Source organism: Mustela nigripes, chromosome 17 (assembly GCF_022355385.1).
Source record: "Mustela nigripes isolate SB6536 chromosome 17, MUSNIG.SB6536, whole genome shotgun sequence".
NCBI classification, from domain to species: domain Eukaryota; kingdom Metazoa; phylum Chordata; class Mammalia; order Carnivora; family Mustelidae; genus Mustela; species Mustela nigripes.
The window spans coordinates 6,909,107-6,924,721 of NC_081573.1; the positions used below are offsets into that span (position 1 = coordinate 6,909,107).

The 15,615-nt window shown below is 46.8% G+C and overlaps 1 protein-coding gene across 5 annotated transcripts in view; it reads right to left on the reverse strand.

The window, feature by feature from the left end:
* Nucleotides 1–2,542: 2,542 nt before the first annotated feature.
* SAE1 (SUMO1 activating enzyme subunit 1) overlaps nucleotides 2,543–15,615 on the reverse strand; it is a 92,572-nt gene continuing 79,499 nt past the window's right edge. For all 5 annotated transcript variants that reach the window (XM_059382532.1, XM_059382534.1, XM_059382533.1 and 2 more), the window contains 2 exons: nucleotides 7,242–7,311; nucleotides 2,543–3,611 (listed from right to left, as the gene is read on the reverse strand). In XM_059382532.1, the coding sequence (XP_059238515.1) occupies nucleotides 3,519–3,611; nucleotides 7,242–7,311 (163 nt within the window). In that variant the 3' untranslated portion in view covers nucleotides 2,543–3,518. The remainder of the gene's footprint in view (nucleotides 3,612–7,241; nucleotides 7,312–15,615) is intronic.

Consider the following 15,615-nt stretch of genomic DNA (forward strand, 5'->3'; position numbering starts at 1 on the left):
TTCTCCTCAAAGAATGTATTCATTCGACCCCCACATTAACAGAGCAGTGTACTGCGATTACCCTGCTTCACACACGGGGCAACGGAGGCACAAAAAGGTCACTTGCCCAAGGTCGCATAGCAAGTCGTGTGGTCTGGGCTTAAACCTGACAGTCTGGAAAGATTCACTGTCAAACGCTGCCAAGAGTGAGCTCTGGGAGGTATGTATGAAAGTGGATACAGCTAACATATCCAAAAAGCATCTCACTTTTCTCCCCCAAATCCCAAGTTTAGCTAGGAAGTCGGCTGCTCCTGCTATGTGGCCGACATTGAGCTGCCAGGCCCTATGAGGCAGCTGGGAGGGTTCTTTTCACCCCTGTATGTGTGTATTACTTGAACGTTTTACTATGAGCTTAAAAAAATATACCTGTCCTTCTGTGCCACCCGGTCCTGCCTGCTAGGTTTTCAGGGGCGACTACCAGATCTCAGAACCTTGGGAAGGTAAAGCGTGAGTCTCTGACAAGTATAGGTGCCACTAAGTAAATGTCCACTGAGTGTCTTGTGGAGAAGCCTCCCCGTCAGCCCACATTCTGCCCCTTCCTTGTTGGGGCAGGCTGTTCCCTCTTCTGCAGTATGAGCACGACAGCAGCATTGACCCCCACGGGGCTCCTGTGAGGGTTCAAACAATTTAGCTGAAGTGCAAGCATTCTGAAAGGGGCCAGGCAGGCGTGCGAGCAAAAGTGTTAGCTATTACTAAACTCTTTTGACTTGCCAACTCCAACCCAAGCCTCCATTCTTCCATCTACAAAGGGCAACCAGGACATACCTCAACAGACACACACATTTGTATTTACCAAAACATACGCAAGAAACTGACAAGCGTCTACACTGCAAAGGAAAACCACAGAACGTGAGGCTCTGATGGGACTGAGAGCTTTTTAACATTGTAATGTTAACCTTTGCATGTTTTTTTTTTTTTCGTTTTTTTTGAGTAGCACCTATTCCACTAGAATGTTTTGAGGCTTCGACTTAACAGGGTCTGGCTACTAGATATCACCCTCAGACAACAGAAGTGGGGTACGGAGCAGAGAAACCTGGCAGCCCCAAAGACAGCCCCCTTCCTCTCATTTGGAAACTTGAGCATCCCGAAAATATTCGTTACCTTCACAGATTAGATCCTCCTTCCCAAGTAGCTACGAATCTCCTGGAGGTATGAGAAGCCACAGGACGATCACTGTGCTCTTCCCGGAGACTCGGCAAAGTCTATTTTTACGATAATACGAACGTTGAGGGGCGCCTGGGTGGCTCAGTTGGTTGGACGACTGCCTTCGGCTCAGGTCATGATCCTAGAGTCCCAGGATCGAGTCCCACATCAGGTTCCCAGCTCCATGGGAAGTCTGCTTCTCCCTCTGACCTTCTCCTCGCTCATGTTCTCTCTCACTGTCTCTCTCTCAAATAAATAAAATCTTAAAAAAAAAAAAAAAAAAAACGAATGTCGAACATGGGAGAATATGAGATTTGAAGAAATGAGAATAAAGACCATTCTCGCCTGGGGCTGGCAGCTTCCAGCGCCCACCCCAGATCCCCAAGGGGTCTTTTCCGATGACTCGATTTCTGCCATGAAAGGTACAGGGGTGGAAAAGTTTGAGAAGCTTCCGGGAAGATCCTGTGATGACAATTTTGTTTTTATCCATCCAGACCCACCTGCTCCCCCTTGTGACCAAGGCCCCACACTGCAAAGTAAAAGGGTATCGTGGGCTCCATCTGTCAAAGACAGGGTGAGAGTCATTGCTAAAAACACTGCCCTTGGTGCCCCTGAGTTGACACTGATGGGGTCAGGAAAGGGGCTCCTCCAGAAACACAGTCTTAGCCTAACTCGGGGAGGAGGAGAGGGGACCGAGGGAGGGTCAGGGAATTAAGTGCCTCCTCTCTGTGGAGACCTATTTTTTTTTCTTTTCTTTTCCTCTGCAGCAGGACTGAGATAGGAAAGGAGTTTGTTCTAACTGGCCAGACTCACAGCTCACACAATTTTACAAGAAAGAGAAACCCCAGGACGACGGTGCGAGCTGGAGCACGCGCGGGCTGTCAACTCAAAGACAAACCCGCCATCCCGAATCAGTGAAGGCTTTGGCCCCTGCCAGCTGTGAAACTTGCGGCACATGACTGAAGGGTCACTTAGCTCTCCTACGGAGCCCCTGCCCACTCGGACCGCGCACAGGGCCTGCTGCACAGGGGATCCCCACGGAAGGCAGGATCATATCGCATCTTTTACTTCTTCCCCATTAATTTAACTCTTGTCACCGAGAATAGCCACTATTGAACTGAATTAGACACAAGACAGTTGGAACAAGAAGCTTCTACGCAATCTAGAATTTGAGCCACCTGACTCTTGCTGCATTACCCAGAAAAACAGTGGCAGGAATGGTGACAGAGGGGAGGAGTCTCTGCATCACACTGAAGCATCCAGTGATTTTTCTTTAGGTTAGAAAAGGCGATTGATAGGATCACTCCCTCATCACCGGAAGGCGCTTGTAATGTGGAAAAATAAATAAATAAACAAATCCTAAAGCAAATAACTTTATTTCTATCATTCCTTCTTAAAGAACCAAGGAAACGTAGAAAATATAAAAAAAACAAAACAAAACACAAAGCTGCAATTTGGGGGGTAAAGGAAGGACTGACACAGCCCTCGAAAGCAACGGGCTCCAGGACGATCTGAGTTGCATCAGGGATGGGGGGTGGACAGGGCTCTGGTAAGACAGGCTCCTATGTCCTAGCTGGGGCCCCGATACCTCAGAATCCTCAGGAGGTGACACCCTGGAATCTGCCTTTTTAAAACAAGTCTTCCCGCTAATACTCACTTTGCAAGGTCTCGCCCTAATGCCCAAGGGAACTCTGGTAACATTTCCTCTCTTCCAAAATCCAGGCTAAAACCCAACTAATCCTGAACTAAAACTTAAGAACAGCACACCAGAGGCCACCTGTTGTTTTTCAGGATCTCAAACTCTGGAGGAAACACATTCCACTTGCCCTGTCTTTCCCTCTCTGGGGCACCTGTCTGCACGTGGAACTGCGGCTCCACTAGAGTTTCACCCGGCTCAGCCTCGTTCCCCACCTGGAGTCATGCTCTTCTCCGCACGACATAAGGCAGGGAATGAGTCCACGGAGGTGGCGAGAGGATCCCAAGCAACAAGGTGTGCCTGTCCCTGGCAGGCGTCTCCTGCAGAAGCTCAAAGGACTGGTGATGCTGTGGTGGCCCCAGGACAGGGGGATGCGTCAGAGGGGGTGTACAGGTGACGCTGGCACGAAGCCCTCGACGGTGTGGGATGGAGACACCGGTTCCTAAGCCCCTTGCTGAGCAGCTGCTGGTGCATGGAAATCGCACATCTGGACAAGCTCATTGCTCGCGGGAAATGATTTGTACTAGTCCAATGGCCTCACTTCCCCCGCACTTGGAGCAGCCTTCGTCGGGGGGAGGGGACAGGGCACACGTGCGGTCAGGCTGCAGGTCAGTATCTCCAGGATAGCCAAGTCTTGGGTTCACTTGGGGCCGAGGCACTCCACAATCCCACTGCCCTTCATGCCATCAAAAAAGAAGAAGTTGTTGTGAGGAGGGTCCCTCTGAGACAGGGCCTGGGAAGAAAAACAAGACAAGGGTTCAGCTCAGACGCTTTAAAAGAAAAAAAGAAAAAGAAAAAGCCCTCAAAAACCAGATCTTCTAGGGTGCCTGGGTGGCTCAGTGGGTTAAGCCGCTGCCTTCGGCTCAGGTCATGATCCCAGGGTCCTGGGATCGAGTCCCACATCGGGCTCTCTGCTCGGCAGGGAGCCTGCTTCCTCCTCTCTCTCTCTGCCTACTTGTGATCTCTCTCTGTCAAATAAATAAATAAATAAATAAATCTAAAACAAACAAACAAAAAAACCCAACCAGATCTTCTAGAACTTGGCAGCAGTCTTCAACAGAGGCTGGTTCTTCTCCCCAGGGGGTCACTGGCTACGTCTAAGCCACAACTGTGACTGCCACGTCTCTCTGCACTGTCCCCGATCACTCGTGTCTTTGGACAGATCGTTTAGCCTCTCTGAACCTCATTTTCCCCGTGTGAAATGAAAACAGCACACGTGCTGTCCTCAGCATTGAGAGATGCTGCTCCTGAGCCATGTGAAACGGCGCCCCACCTGGAGCAGCGGCGCCCCACCAGCTGCGGGACACACTGGAAGAGCCAGACGTGGATCTTCTAGAAGGAGACATGCTGCCTGCCTTTGTCTGCAAGACAGGCCAGGGCTGGCTGGGATCCAGAAAACCTTAGAGGTGCCATTTAGCCTGGAAATGGTGATTAACTTGTGGGGTTAAGAGAAGCACAGGGCATTTTAAAGGTGCAGCTAGACCTCCTGAAATCAGGTGCTGAATCATGTGTGTACATGTGTGTACTGGAGAAAGGACTCATGGGTGTCAGTGAATTTTCTAAGAGGTTCTTAACTCAAAAAGGGCTGCCATTTAAAGACGAGGACATCGCCCAAGCGCACCCCTGGGCAGAATTCAAAGGCCTGTCATTCACGGGGCAGAACCGCTTCTACAAGGTTAGGAATGCACTCCAAACAGCCTGAACTTCGCTTTGAATCGAGCATCAATCTCAACCTGTTTCTTCCTCTGTAAAACGGGAGAAATTACACCGCCTTCAAGTGTTATTCATCCATCCGTCCATGGAAAACTTCTAGAGCATCTACTCTGTGCCCAGTATCCTAGCAGGTACTAAGTTTTCTAAGACATGGTTAAGACAGAGGCCCGCTTCTCTGGGCTCACATGCAAAAAGGCAAATCAAGAGCACGTGCCTACTACAGTTTTTGGTGAACATGAGATGTGATTGAGCTTGAGACAAATTCTCCAAAAGTGCAAGCTGCCAGGACCACCAGGAGCCGGGGTCCCTTACCACAATCTGAGGACCCCAAGCACCCAGCCAGGTGGAAGGGCCCAAGAGCCCGCATTCGGAACTCCTAGACCCTAGGACTCAAGTTATAGGACATGACACAGTAGAAGCCAGTAGTGCCGCTGCCACCACCGTCAGCACTATACGGCAGACTGGGAGGCCGAGCGGGGACAGTGGGAGACAAAAGGAGGACTGACACCTAAGGAAGCATGACAGGAAGGGGATATGGATGGAGTATGTGGTGTTTGGAATGATGGAAGGAAGAAAACCAAGAGGATTCGGAGGGAAGGGAATTACGTTTGCCCTCCGTCCCCTAGTTTACTTGTTACGGATGGTCAGATTGTCCTCAGGAGAGGGGGAGGGTCCTGCAGCCTTCAGACTGTGGGACCCTGGTGCCAGCTGGCTGAAGGCTGAATCGTGTTCACTAAGAGGCGGGGGTGGTGGGGACAAGACACCAGGCCATGCGGTGAACATGGGGCAAAAGGTAAAGTGCTTCCCAAGCAAGATGGGGGTAGGGGGAGATTCCAAACACACCCAGCAACCAAGAATGCAGAGTCCTCTGGCTGTCTGGGATAAACAGAAACAAGATGCGGGTGACAGCTGTCCCCAGCAGGCAGGAAGGAGGGGGCCGCATTAGAGGTTAGGACTGGGACGCAGGAAAGCCATCGCAAACAATGGGGTCAAGGCCAGCCGCCCTGACCCTTAATCTCCATCCCACATGAAAATCGCAGGGAGCAACTTCTTGGTGAGATGTACAATGTGAGGCTGAAGGCACAAAGATAGTGCCCAGGCCCAGAGACCAGACTGCCTGGGCTCAGATCCTGGCTCCGCCACTTGTCTGCACCTTGGCTCTCCCTTTACGTAGCAGGTGCTCACAGAAGTCCTACCTCAGAGGGCTCTTGTGAGGAAAAGACAAGTGTATCCTTGTGAAGAATACAGGGTAGGCATTTCAGTAAGCACTGTTACTGTTTTTGTCACTGCAGGCTACAAAAATGAGTATGTTCCCTTATGATTCTCCCATCACGGCGCTTCCTCCTCCTGAGTCTGTCCATAGGCGGCCTCAGAATCCTTCTCCACAGTCTCCTGAGCAGCCACAGCAGACTTCTCAGACTGGGCACAGGATTTTCACAGCAGTCTGAACTAAGCAGAAGGCATGAAAGGAAACAGGTGTGGCCATCGCATCCCTCTCTTCTTCTCCCTCTGAATCTCCTTGGGGCTCTAGTCCCTATTCCCTATGACATAGAAAGCCGGATTTAGGGAGAGAATTTGGTCCAGAGAAAAGGATCAGGAAATACAGAGAGAAAGAGAAAAGAGCCTTAAAGAAGGCAGGACTATCAAATTCAGTCAAATGTCTCTAGAGCAAATTTACTGACTTCAAGACAGAGTAGCGAGAGCTGGATCTCCAAATGGTCCCCGTGAACTCAAACACATCATATAAATGAGCATGGAAAATCACTCAACTAGGCACGACTCTGCTCCATGAAAGAAAAGGACAAACCATCATCGCAAATCTAGCGAAGCAGTCGAGAACCTACAAAAGGCAGACTGAGAGTCTTTGGGCAAATATTAAAGCCCCAAAGAAAGTATCTGGGGACATGCTATCATTCCGACGACCAAAATGTTCCAGAAGAGACTCAAAAGGCTGGCCGTGCTCGTTATTGGTTACGTAAGCCCAAGTGAAATATTTCGCTTCTGAGAGGGACAATCACACCAAACCTAATGTGGTCAGAGGTCGCCCTCTCCGGAGCCTTGTGGGGCTGCTGGGACAGTACACATGCCCCATTGGTACTGGGTGCCCCTTCTGAACTCACGCCCCGGCTGTGCGCATCAATGGGAGGGAGCTCTGATGCCGCGGTCGCGGACAGAGAAAAGCCACATCAAGGAAGAGTTAAGAGCACAGGTTTTGGCACCCATCTCCAGGCCTCAGTGTGTCCCCCGCCCCACTTTAAATGGTGATCGTGACAATATCCATTTCACAGAGCTGTGAGAAGCAGAACACACAGCACATCCCCTAAGTACCATGAAGCTCACGACTATAGTCCGGGGAGAGTCTGCAGGCAGGACCTGAAGGACACCGTGCCCAGCTCTGGGCTCGGCACAGAGGAGACGTGCAAAGATCACTGCCGTATGCTCATCCGCATGGGCTGGACAGAACAGGACAACGTGCAGAGGCGAAGAAGGGAAAAAGGCAGGGCATGAAATGAGAATGACTGGGGTCAGAGAAACCAGGCAGCCCTCCGAGGCGGCCGTGGATTCTCCCAGCTGGCTCACGGAGCAATGATCTTCGGCTCCAAAGGGTCATGGTGGAGCAATGATCTTCGGCTCCAAAGGGTCTCTTTACCTTCACAATTTCCTGGGCCAAGATTCCTCCAACCACTGCACACACTGGGGCCATCTCGGAGAAGCAGTACCTAGAAGAGAAGACAAATGAACTGGAGCCCCGAGGAACAGGAAGGCTGGGAGGACATCTGACAAAGGTCGGTAGTGGGCTTGCCTGAATGGAAACACCTCCTACCAGGAGGAGTCAGTTCAGACACCAATCCTAATGCTGGCACCAAGGCGTGAAATCGAAATCGGCTCCAGGAGGTAGCTGGGAAAGACCTCTGAACCTTGCGAGGCGGGCATGAATTGTTTCAGGTTTTATTGTTTAAGTTACAATTTTTTTGTTTAAGTTAAAGGAAACACTATATCCGTGCTTCCTAAAAATAAGGTCGAACAAATATCAGATGTTTCAGTGTCCTGGTCACATTCTCGCAATTCTCTTCTTACCCACAATGGGCAGCGGGCTTCTGCTATTCCCAGACAACTGTCAGGGAGAAGGCCTGTGTTAACATGCAGGAGGCATGGGAAAGCTGGGGCCTGTAATGAAGCATGGGGGCACAAAGCCTCTGCTACTCACAGAGATACCAACCCTTGTGGGCTGGGATGGGGCATCCAGAGGACAAATCTTAGCTAATACCGTCACCTGCCCCTCCAAATTACTGCTCTTGGGTAGGACAACCCACTTCCACCCCCTCCCTAGAGGAAGTGAATTCTGCCAGTTCCCAGCACTGAACACAGAAGGTAATTTTTAAATGAGCAAAGTGGAACACAGAGAAGTTAAAGGGAAAGCTTCCCTAAGACACTGGAAGACACCTCCAATATTCCCAATGTGGTAAATGTGGTAAATTTTTAAAATGTGCATTTTTTAAAAAATGCACATATCTAAACATATATAATTTAAAATCCAAGTAATAATAATCATTATTCACTCTGCTCTGTACCCTACTGATGGATATTTAAGCTGCTCAACATTGCAAACATACATCTTTGGCATAGGTGTCCAATAATTCCTTAAAAAAAAAAAAAGATTATTTATTTATTTGATACAGAGAGAGAGAGTGTGAGCAAATGAGCATAGCATGTGGAGCTGCAGGCAGAGGGAGATGGAGAAGCAGGCTCCCCAATGAGCAGGGAGCCTGATGTGGGGTTTGGTCCCAGCACCCTGGGATCACGACCTGAGCCAAAGGCAGACACTTAGCTGCCTGAGCCACCCAGATGCCCGGTGTTCAGTAAATGCTTTATGACAAATTCCTAAATAGAGAATTTTGGGGTCCTGACACACTGTGCCAAAATCCCCTCCAGAAAAGCTTTACCATTTCAACTCCCACCAACTGTGTGAAGCTGCCCATCTCCTCACACCCTGGAGGGACCAGCATTGCCATCTCTGCAACCACGGAGGTTAACTTTTCCTCTGGATTATCAAATTCCTTTAGAGAACATAAAACTAATAGAGAACTACACCAATGGCGCCTGGGTGGCTCAGTCATTAGGCCTCTGCCTTTGGCTCAGGGTCCTGGGATCAACCACATCAGGGTCCCTGCTCAGCAGGAAGCCTGCTTCTCCTTCTCCCACTCCCCCTGCTTGTGTTCCCTCTCTCGCTGTGTCTCTGTCAATAAACAAACAAAATCCAAAAAAAGAGAGAGAACAAACTATACCAAAGAAAAACTGGTCACTCATAATCCCACTACTCAAAGATAATCAAATGTGGAAATATTCTTCCTTTAAAAAATATTCCTATATTCTGTGCAATCAGACTATACAATTTAATATTCTGCTTTTTTTCTCTCAAAAAGCGTATTATCTCAACAAAATGCTAGAGAACCTAACCAGGAACATACAGAAAGGATTATACACCATAACTAAGTGGGATTTACAACCAGGAATGCAAAGTTGGTATACTATCTGAAAAATCAATGTAGTATTGCCATATTATACAAATAAAGGGACAATAAACACACGATCATCTCAAGTGACAGAGGAGAAAAAAAAGCATTTGACAAAATCCAGCACCACTTCATGATAAAAACACTCAACAAACTGGGAATAGAGGAAAATTCCTTCAACCTGATAAAGGGCATCCATGAAAAAATCCACAGCTAACATCGTACTTAATGGTGAAAGACTGAAAGCTTTCTTCCTAAGATCGGGAATAAGACAAGGATGTCTGCTCTCACCACTTCTATCCGACATTGTACTAGGGGTTCCAGCCAAAGCAGTCAAGGAAAAATAAACAAGACTGCCAGACTGGAAAGGAAGAAAATACATATTCACAGATAACACGATGTGGCATATAGAAAATACTAAGGAATCCACAGAAAAATTATTCTAACTATTAAATTTATTCAGCAAGGCTACAAGAAACAAGATCAATATACAAAAATTTAATTGTATTTCTATACATTAGAAATGAACATTCAGAAAATGAAATTAACACCTCCATTTACAATACCACCTAAAAGAATAAAATATTTAGGAATAATTTAACAATAGTTCTGTAAAACTAATATCCTGTAGACTAAAAAACATTGTTGAAAAAAACAAAAGATATAAATAAATGGAAAGATATCCCATGTTCATGGATCAGTACACTTAACACTGTTAAGGTGGAAATACTCCCCAAATTTAATCTATATATTTGGCACAATCCTAACCAAAATTCTTGCTGCCTTATTTGTAGAAATGCAAATTTCTACATCCTAAAAATCCATTTGGGAATGCAAGAGACCCAGACAAGTCAAAAGAGTCTTGAGAAAGAAGAAAGCTGAAGAACTCACATGTCCCAATTTTATAACTTATTACTACTACTGCTGCTACTACTACAAATCAACAGCAATCAAGACAGTGTGGTAACTTTTTTTTTTTTTTTTTAAAGATTTATTTATTTGACAGAGAGAGAGAGAGAGATCACGAGCAGGCAGAGAGGCAGGTAGAGAGAGAGAGAGAGAGGAGGAAGCAGGCTCCCTGCCAAGCAGAGAGCCCGAAGGGGGACTCAATCCCAAGACCCCGAGATCATGACCTGAGCCGAAGGCAGAGGCCTAACCCACTGAGCCACCCAGGCGCCCAACACTGTGGCACTTTTATCTATATGGGAAGACATATATATCAGTGAAACAGAAATTTGAAAATCCAGAACAAGACCTACATATACAGTCAACTGATTTTTTTTTTTTTAAGATTTTATTCATTTATTTGACAGAGATCACAAGTAGGCAGAGAGGCAGGCAGAGAGAGGAGGGGGGAGCAGGCTCCCTGCCAAGCAGAGAGCCCAATGTGGGGCTAGATCCCAGGACGCTGGGATCATGACCCAAGCCGAAGGTAGAGGCTTTAACCCACTGAGCCACCCAGGTGCCCCTGGTCAACTGATTTTTGACAAGGGTGAAAAAACCATGAAGAAAGTCTTTAACAAATAGAACTGGATAATTGGGTCTCCACATGCAAAAGAATTAAGCTGAACCCCTACCTCACATCATGCACAAAAGCTGACTCAAGGGTGGGAACCAGGTGGTGGGTATCAGAGAGGGCACGGATTGCATGGAGCACTGGGTGTGGTGCAAAAACAATGAATACTGTTATGCTGAAAAGAAATTTAAAAAAAAAAAAGAAAAAAAAGCTGACTCAAAAATGACTTATGGTGGGGCACCTAGGTGGCTCAGTGGGTTAAAGCCTCTGCCTTGGCTCAAGTCATGATCCCAGTGTCCTGGGATCAAGCCAAGCCCCGCATCGCATCGGGCTCTCCGCACAGCAGGGAGCCTGCTTCCTCCTTTCTCTCTGCCTGCCTCTCTGCCTACTTGTAATTTCTGTCTGTCAAATAAATAAATAAAATCTTAAAAAAAACCTTTTTAAAATGACTTATAGGGGGCGCCTGGGTGGCTCAGTGGGTTAAGCCGCTGCCTTCGGCTCAGGTCATGATCTCAGCGTCCTGGGATCGAGTCCCGCATCGGGCTCTCTGCTCAGCAGGGAGCCTGCTTCCCTTCCTCTCTCTCTACCTGCCTCTCCGTCTACTTGTGATTTCTCTCTGTCAAATAAATAAATAAAATCTTAAAGAAAAAAAATTAAAAAAAAAAATAAAATGACTTATAGGACCTTTTAAATGTAATAGCTTAAACTACAAATTAAGCAATAAGCTTCCTAAATACTATATTAGGAAAAGCACATGTGAAAAAACAAAAAACAAAACAAAACAACTCCAGATACACTGTAGTCATACAAATTAAAAACATGCACTTCGAAGGATACTTTTCACATCAAAGAGAATGAAAACACAAGTCATGGAATAGGAGAAAATTTTTACAAATCATGTATCTGATGAACGACTTGTATTCAGATCCTACAGAGAACTTTTTTTTTTTTAAAGATTATTTATTTGAGAAAGACATAGAGCAAGAGTGACACCAAACATGAGCCAGAAGGAGAAGCAGAGGGAGAAGCAGACTCCCTGCTCAGCACGGAGCCCAACGTGGGGCTTATCCCAGGACCCTGCAATCATGACCCAAGCCAAAGGCAGATGCCTGACTGAGCCAGATGCTCAGGTGCTCCTCTACAGAGAAGTCTTATGATTAACAACAAAAAGATAAACCAATTAAAAAAGGACAAAATGATCTAAATAGACATTTTGCTGAAGAACATATATAAATGGCCGGTAAGCACACGAAGAGAGGCTCTACACATCATTAGTTATTAAAAGAATGCAAATCAGGGGCAGCTGGGTGGCTCAGTGGGTTAAAGCCTCTGCCTTTGGCTCAGGTCATGATCCCACGTCCTGGGATCAAGTCCCGCATAGGGCTGTCTGCTCAGCGGGGAGCCTGCTTCCTCCTCTCTCTCTGCCTGCCTCTCTGCCTACTTGTGATCTCTGTCAAATAAATAAATAAATAAAATCTTAAAAAAATGCAAATCAAAACAACAGTGAAATACAATTTATTACTCACTAAGGTTAAATTAACAGACAAAAACACTTGCTGGTAAGGATGTGGAGACACTGGAAGCCACACAAAGTGCTGGTGGACTGGTAAAGTGGAAGACAGTCTGGCAGTTTCTCAAGATGTTAAACATAGAATTACCATATGAATCATCGATTCCACTCTTAGTTCTACACACACAAGAGAAATAAAATCTTATGCTCACATGAAAACACGTAAATGTTTATAGTGGCTTTAGTCTCTAATTGTCCCAAACTGGTAACAACCCAAATGCCCTTCATCTGGTGAACAAACTGGTATATCCATGTAGTGGACGACTGCTCAGCAGCAAGAAGAAATGAGCGATCCATTCATACAACATGGATGAACTTCAAGTGAATTAAGCTAAGTGAAAGAAGCCAGACTCAAAAAGTTATGCTTGCTGAATGACTGCATTTTATGTTACACTATTGGATAAGGGAGAGCTACAGGGATAGAGAAAAGATCAGCTGCCTTGTTATCAATGCACTACAAGGGAAATTTTTTTTTTTTTAAAGATTTTTATGTATTTGACAGAGAGAGACACAGAGGGGGAACACAAGCAGAGGAGTGGGAGACGGAGAAGCAGGCTTCCTGCTGAGCAGGGAGCCTGATGCAGGGCTCGATCCAGGAACCCGGGATCATGACCTGCGCTGAAGGCAAACGCCTAACAACTGAACCAGGAGCCCCTGAATTCATGGAACTTTAAAAACAAAACAACCAACAACTATACGGTCAACTAATCTTTTGACAAAGCAGGAAAGGATATCAAATGGAGAAAAAACAGTCTCTTAAGCAAACGGGTGATAGGACTGGACATCAACAGGCAGAAGAATGAAAGTGGACCACTTTCTTTCTTTTAAAGATTTTATTTGCGAGACATCCTGAGACAGAGTGAACACAAGCAAGGGTGGGAAGAACAGAGGGAGAGGGAGCAGCAGAGCAGGGAGCCTGATGCGAGGCTGGATCCCAGGAGCCCGGGATCATGACCTGAGCCAAAGGCAGACGACTGAGCCACCCAGACGCCCTTGGACCACGTTTTAACACCATACACAAAAATAAATTCAAAATGGATGAAGGACCATCAAAATCCTAGAGGGACGCCTGGGTGGCTCAGTTGGTTAAGCAGCTGCCTTCGGCTCAGGCCATGATCCCAGCGTCCTGGGATCGAGTCCCGCATCAGGCTCCTTGCTTGGCAGGGAGCCTGCTTCTCCCTCTGCCTCTGCCTGCCATTCTGTTTGCCTGTGCTTGCCCTCTCCCCCTCTCTCTCTTTGATAAATAAATAAAAATCTTAAAAAAAAAAAAAAAATCCTAGAGGAGAACATAGGCATAAACCTCCCCGACCTCAGCCATGGCAAAACTTGGGACTCCATCTAGATGAAAAGTTTCTGAGCAGTGAAGGAAACAACAAAACTAAAAGGGAACCTAGGGAATGGGAGGAGGGGTTTGCAAATGACACATATGATAAAGGGTTAGTATCCACAATCTATAAAGAACGTAACCAAACTCTCAACACCCCCAAAAACAAAGAATCCACTTAAGAAATGGGCAGAAGACATGAATAGACACTTTTCCAAAGACATCCAGATGGCTACACATGAAAAGATGCTCCACATCACTCATTGGTAGGGAAATACAAATCAAAACCACGATGAGATACCACCTCACAACTGTCAGAACGGCTAAAATTAACAACAGAAGCAATAACAGGTGTTGGTGAGGATGTGAAGAAAGGGGAACCCTCTTGCCCTCTTGGTGGGAATGCAAACTGGTACAGCCTCTCTGGAGAAGAGTTTAGAGGTTCCTCAAAATGTTGAAAATAAAAATGACCTATGATCTAGCAACTGCACTACTAGGTATTTCCCCAAAGGACACAAGAATACAGATTCGAAGGGGGACACGCCCCCCAATGCTTAGAGCAGCATTATCGACAATGTCAAACTATGGAGAGAGCCCAAGTGTCCATCAACTGATGACAAGTAAAGAGGATGTGGCGCGCGCGCGCAAACACACACACACACACACACACACACACACACAGGAATATTATTTGGCCATCAAAAAGAATGCTTTCTTCCACAAGCAATGACGTGGACGGAGCTAGAGTGTATTCTGCTAAGTGAAATAAGTCAGCCAGAGAAAGACAAATACCGTATGATCTCATTTATATGTGGAATTTAAGAAAGAAAACAGACGAACATATGGGAAGGGGGAAAAGAAAAAAAACAGAGAAGGAAACAAGCCATAAGTGACTTTTTCTTTTTTTAAAGAGTTTTTATTTATTCACTTGAGAGAGAGACCAAGAGAGCACAAGCAAGGGGAGAGGGAGAAGCAGACCTCTCCACCCCCACCCCGCTGCCGCTGAGCTGGGAGCCTGACGTGGGGCTCGATCCCAGAACCCTGGGATTGTGACCTGAGCTGTGGCAGAAGCCCAACCATCTGAGCTACCCAGGCACCCCACTGTAAGTGACTCTTAACGATAGAGAACCAACAGAGGAGACGAGTGGGGGATGAGATAGATGTGTGAGGGGTATTAAAGGGGCAGCTGGAATGAGCACTGCATGTTATATGTCAGTGACGTATCACTGAATTCCACTCCAGGAACTAACATTGCACTATATGTTAACTAACAAAATTTATATATTTAAAAAAAAAAAAAAAACAACCCTGGGATATCTGGGTGGGTCGGTTGGTTAACTGTCTGCCTTTGGCTCAGGCCTTGATCCCAGGGTCTGGGGATCGAGTCCCACATCGGGCTCTTCGCTCCGCAGGGAGCCTGCTTCTCCCTCTGCCTCTCCACTCTACTCATTCTCTTAAATAAATAAAATCTTCTTTTTTTAAAGATTTTATTTATTTATTTGACAGAGATCTCTAGTAGATGGAGAGGCAGGCAGCGAGTGAGAGAGAGAGAGAGAGAGAGAGAGGAGGAAACGGGTTCCCCACTGAGCACAGAGCCTGATGCAGGACTCAATCCCAGGACCCTGGGACAATGACCTGAGCTGAAGGCAGAGGTTTTAACCCACTAAGCCACCTAGGTCCCCCAAATAAAATCTTTAAAAGCAAAACAAAACACCACCCCCCCGCCACATACAACTCACAGAACATTTATTCAAGAGAGCGAGAGAAAGAAGCAGGCTCCTCACTGAGCAGGAAGCCTGGCGTAAGACTTGAATCCAGGATCTTGGGATCATTACCTGAGCCAAAGGCAGACGCTTAACCGACAGAGCCACTCAGGCACCTCTGTATATAAGTTTTTTTTTAAAAAAAGATTTCATGTCGGGGCGCCTGGGTGGCTCAGTGGTTTGGGCTGCTGCCTTCGGCTCGGGTCATGATCTCAGGGTCCTGGGATCGAGCCCCGCATCGGGCTCCCTGCTCCGCAGGAAGCCTGCTTCCCTCTCTCTCTCTCTCTCTCTGCCTGCCTTTCTGCCTACTTGTGATCTCTGTCTGTCAAATAAATAT